Source organism: Cyprinodon variegatus, unplaced genomic scaffold, assembly GCF_000732505.1.
Source record: "Cyprinodon variegatus isolate N-32 unplaced genomic scaffold, C_variegatus-1.0 Scaffold731, whole genome shotgun sequence".
NCBI classification, from domain to species: Eukaryota; Metazoa; Chordata; class Actinopteri; order Cyprinodontiformes; family Cyprinodontidae; genus Cyprinodon; species Cyprinodon variegatus.
The window spans coordinates 283,950-289,670 of NW_015151184.1; the positions used below are offsets into that span (position 1 = coordinate 283,950).

General features: G+C 37.7%; 1 protein-coding gene across 1 annotated transcript in view; it reads left to right on the top strand.

Moving 5' to 3' along the window:
* Positions 1-5,721, top strand: part of LOC107097885 (engulfment and cell motility protein 2-like) — a 35,901-nt gene that overhangs the window by 26,266 nt on the left and 3,914 nt on the right. The window contains exons 14-15 of the mRNA XM_015395224.1: positions 383-519; positions 4,898-5,061. Coding sequence (XP_015250710.1) covers positions 383-519; positions 4,898-5,061 — 301 coding nt within the window. The remainder of the gene's footprint in view (positions 1-382; positions 520-4,897; positions 5,062-5,721) is intronic.

The window sequence follows — 5,721 nt, forward strand, 5'->3', positions numbered from 1 at the left end:
TGTCTGGGCATAGGGACAGTTTTAGCCAATATGACAAAAAAGTGATTTTTAAAAACTTTCAGACTTCAGCTTTAAGGCCTGCAGTGTGAACGTAACCTTAGAAACAACTCATTTTAGCCTGACCTTTTTAGTGCTTTCACCGACAAAAAAAGATGCATCTTTGTTTTCCTACAGATAAGGACTCTCTTTTGCTTATTACTGTACAAATAATTTCTAATTAATTAATTAACTTCACTGCTGACCTAAAATGTTGTCCGTTTCACTGCAGGGGTTCGTGCACAAGAGTGAGAATACTGTATGATAATAGACTGCTGATAATGTACGTACTGATTATCAGGGGTTATTGATGGGTACTTATTTGGAAACATTTTTCTTTGCTTAGCTAACGAGGGCTGCAACGATTATCACCCCATGTTCTTCACGCATGACCGAGCGTGGGAGGAGTTCTTCTGCGTCTGCATCCAGCTGCTTAATAAAACATGGAAGGAGATGAGAGCCACAGCTGAGGACTTCAACAAGGTCTGATATTGCATAACCCTTACATTCATGTTCAGATGCTCATGTTACCACGTGGTTTTTCTTTCGTGCCATCATTCTCTTTTTTACATAAGCCTTTCAAAGCCAACCTCAAAACATAGAGGAACATAAATGGACTCAAAAAGCAGATGGAAACTTTTCCAAACAAAACAAATTTGTGGTATTCTTCCGTTTATGTTAATTGTCTGCTAATTTTGGAGGGTGGGAAAAATGACCACCTTTGGCTGGCATTTACTTCGAACGGTTGAGTGGAGGTTTGAAGAGGACCCAAATGCAGAGATGGAAGCTGAAGTGGTTTGCAGATTTATTGTTGATCCAAATGAGACAGAGGCAAATTCCAAAACAAATTCCAGAAAAAAGAAAAATCCAGGAGATGTTAGGGAAAACAAACACGAGGGGCAAAGAAATGACAACGAGGAACCAGCAAACAGTGACTGAACAGGAGGTGTATATATGGGATGCAGATACAAAGACCAGGCTAATCAGCGGACTGGGAGCAGGTGCGGACAGAGGAGTCTAGAAGGGAGCTAGGGGACAGGAGACTGAACCAAGAGGGCAACAGAGGGCAGACAAGAGATGCATCCAGAAAACGCCACAAAATGGGAATTAAATCAATAAAACTAAAAAACACAGAAAAACACGAATCAAAGTGAAACTGAAAACTCAAAAAGAAAATTCAAAAATTTAAAAAAGTGCAGAATCCTGACACCTTTGAATTGTCTATTTAGTGAATTTTGTTTTGTTATTGTAGCAAGCAAGAAACACATTTTATCAATTAAAATAGGAAAAAATACAGTTCCAATACTGAAACTTTCAAAAGGTTTTTAATCAGAAAGTAAGTTTGCTGTTTTCTCTGATTTTATTTAAATTTTTTTTCCCAATTTATTTTTCAAACTATTGTATGTTCTTTCTTTGAAATGTATTTTTTTTCTCAGAATGAATTTTGCAAATTGCATTTTCTTCTAATTTAATTTGCTGGTGCCACCTCTGGGGGCGGGGCATCTTTTGGGATTAGGAGCAAAGACTCATTTCTATTGGTCTGCATAAAGTTTAGACATACAAAACATAAACCAGTCTGAAAACTCTGATAAGCAGAAACTTGGAAAGAAAATAAAATCTGTAATGATTTTATTAATAAAATGTAAAAAGATAACATCTGTAAAAAAAAAAAAAAAAAAACAACAAAAAAAAACTTTAAAGTAAATGTGATTTTTTTTCTCAAAAGTAAAGTCTGAAAAAAACCCCAGCATATTTACACTTAACCTTTTTTTGTTTTATTTTATTTTTTTAAATAAGTGTTTTTCAAAGTTTCATATCCAGACAGTTACAGTTTTCTCGAATAATAATGTACGAAATATGTTCTTTGCTTGCAACAATAATGGAACAAAATTTACTCCATAAATATCCACCTCTGCTTTTTTGTTTGGCTGCAATTCCCAAAAGTGTTCACGCCTCATGCTTTTCATAAAGCTGTAACATAAATATTTGTATGTTAAACCAAAGCAGAGGGAAATAAATCCACAAGCAGATCAAATTCAGCTTGTCTCTGGCTGTGCTGTAAGAGTCTAAAATCCTGTACTTCTGCAGCAGCTGCAGTTGTCTAATTGCTGGAGCTCAGTATGACCAAAGGGGACCGTTCTGGACGACTTCAACCTCAGGATGGTCACCTTTGCGTAGCTGTTTCCAACCCAGGCCAACTTTGACATCTGTGCACGGCTCACGCTGAGCAATTACATGATAACACTGCTGGATCTCATGCCGGCCAGCAATGTGACCCCTATCAAACCCAATCAAGTGCTGATAAAGTGGTCTAATTCGTCTGTGAGGGATCCTCAGAGACCAGTGACCTTCACTCACAGTTTTTAATGACTGTTGACTCTGAAACTGGCCTCATAACGGTATTCATTCACGCATAAACCATCCACTTATACCTATTTTATTTTCACTGCAAAGAGAATCATTTACATTGCTGGTCTCTGTTTATAAAAGACTACAACTAAACTAGGCCGTTGCTTCTGTGGGATTCATTTTTGGGCAGTAGGTGATTAATGAATCTTTTCTTTTTGTTGCATCATCAAAATTTGGAAGCTTTAGAAAAATGTAGGCAATGTTTTGAGAACAAATATTAAATTTTGATTAAAGTACTGATTAAACACTCTTTAAGGCAGAGGTCTTCAATGTTTTCCAGGCCAAGGACCCCCAAACCGATGGCTAGATGAAAAGGGGAACCCCCTAATTATTTATATTGTATGAAATTGTGTTATATCAAACTGGTTGAATTCATGTTAATGTTTATTTAAGGACATTTCAATAAGTGGAAAAAATTGCAGGGGGGAAAATAAAAAAATTCTAATCAATAAAAACTTTCGTGACCCCCATGCAGTACCTCTGTGGACCCCCTAGGGGTCGCGGACCCCCTGTTGAAGACCTCCGCTTTAAGGCATTCCTTAAAAGATAAGGAAGAAGCAAGTTTTCATATGGCTCCTTTTGAAGATGAAGATCATAAAGTGTCTTAACAGTAAAATAAAGAATAAAGCAATAAAATCACTCTATGAAACTAATGCTTAGATAAATTATTGATTGGTGTTTCTACGTATATACTTTTAACAATATAAATTTTTTTCCTTGGGTATGAATATGCTCTGTTAACCCGTCTTCATACTGTCTCAGACACGAGAACTTGTGTCCAAACCTGGACAGAACAATGGTTCCTACAGTGGGGTGTACTCCCCCTAGGGGTGCGTAGTGTTATTGCAGGCGGGGCATGGTAGAACGAAACTGATTAAATTACTTATTTTTTTTAAATACAGATGTCTATGTTAAATTTGTTACAAAGCTAAATAAATGGTTAATAACTTTATTTTAAAAGAGGTAGTTTTTGTGTCATTTATTTTAATGAAATACAGTTTAGTGCAATTTACTTTTTTTTTTTTAAAGATTAGTAGAGAGGGGGAGTGAAAACTTTCTTTAAAATCAAAGGGGGAGCCCACCAAGAAACCACTTATTCAAAGTAAAACTTTAAAAAATCCAAAACATTAGAGGACATAGCTGGGGGGGAGGGGGGGTGTCAATTATTTAATTTATCTAAAGTTAATTGATTCCATCAAACGACTAAGGATTCATTGATTAGCATCAATTTGTTTCACCCTATCAAGAAGAACTTTCCATAACATAAAGGCAAAAACTTTTCTCACTATATATTTTAATACTTTATTTTGGCAACTGTATTAAATATTGACTGGATTAACAAAAATTATTTTTTTTCAACATTATTAAACTTATTTATAAGGTAAGACAGAACAGGAACAAAACTGGTTAATAAATAAAGATGAAATATGTGAAACACTAACAGAGATCATTTAAAGACAGGGTGTGTCTCTCTGACATACTGTTAGGCTATGTGTAACTTTTTTCTCGTGGGGTTGGGGTTTTAAAGCCCAAATGCAGAGGCCAGGAGGCAGAGGAGAGTTCTTGAAGATTTAATTGAATAACTGAGGCAAAAATCCAAAAACTAGTGATGTTATAAGATGAGCCGAGGCTTTGAGGAGTGTGTTGAGTAACGGAGGGGGCGTTTCCCCAAACTGCATGTCGAGGCGTGATTTACTGCCCAGGCGAGTTTTGGTCCCCTGTAATGGGATGGGGGTTTTGATGATAGCGGGAAGGAATCAACTCTGTTGCTGCATTCTAGGTTTTTGAGAACTGAAACCTGAGTCCATCCCCTCTGTTTAAGGTTGGTTCTTCTCTCTTAACATAAGTGGCTTCTTCACACCCTTTTTAAACTGAAATGTGAACATTATGGTCCTTAAAAGAATGTCCTTTGTCCATAAGGTTTCGATGTACCACTAAATCTTGTCCGGAGGAGGTCACTCTTCTGAGTTGGTCCATGCATTTGTGGAGAGGTTGTTTTATTTCTCCAATATAAAGATCAGAGCATTCCTCACTGCATTGAACTGCAGACACAACTCCACTCATCTTAGGTCTGGGGATTTTGTCTTTAGGATGCACCAGTCTCTGTTTAAGGGTCTTGTTTGGTTTGAAATCTACTGGGATTTTGTGTTTGCAGAAAATCCTCTAGAGTTTTTCAGAGATTCCAGCAACATATGGAATGGCCTTAATCTGGTAGTTAACTCTTTCTTGCATGTGTTCCATGTGTTTCATACAGAAACATATGGAACCACCAGTTTCAGTATGATCATGTTTTATTCAAGTTAAAGTTATTCAAATTGACTAAATTAGTTTAACAGAATCCAACATATAAAAAAACTAGAGTTCAATAAGTTGGCATTTGAACAAGTCTTAGGTTTTTATTGCATTAGCCCTCATCTTTAATTATGTGTGCTTGTGTGTTAACCTTCCACAGGTGATGCAGGTGGTCCGGGAACAGATCACCAGGGCTCTAGCGATGAAGCCGTCCTCTATAGACCAGCTGAAGAACAAGCTGCGATGCCTCAACTATTCAGAGATACTGCGTCTGCGGCAGTCAGAGAGAATGAGCCAGGATGACTTCCAGTCTCCTCCCATCATGTGCGTCACAACTTTTATCTCGTTATATATTGGTGTTTGAAATTTTGCCAAATTCTTTATCTAATAGTTTGACTTAGGGCTGGGCGATATGACCTCAAGTCAATATCACAATAAATTGGGCAGTTTTACCTCGACAATGATAAATGCACGATCAGAAATAAAGGGATGTGCAGGAAATGCACCTCTCTTGTAAACATTTCTGTGCAAAGTTAACAGAGGCATTTGCACATCTTTGAACACAACAGCGTGGTTGGGCTGTAGGTGGTGGAGGTTAGATTCGTTACTTTGGGTAGTCCCAACAGCTTTCAACTTTGCATATCGTGTTCTTTTGCTTAACATCTACGGCATAATTTTGGTGCCTCTAATCTGAGCATGCAGCGAGAACAATGTGCATCGTTTAAACACGCACACCCCCGCTCAAAACCGGTCTGCCGAGCACTCAACTCTGACAATGCGCTCTTTACTTCTCTGCGCGCTCAGCGTCATCTCTGCTCTCGCTCGGCTCTTCAGGATTAATTAATGTAATTTTGTTTACAGCTGTGTTAGACACTTCTTCACTGGGCTCATCCGCCTTTCTATTTGTTTACGCTTCTGACTGTATCAGTGGAGGGAGGTGATTCCCCGTATCTTGCAGTGTGTTAAAAAGAAAAGAAAATACCA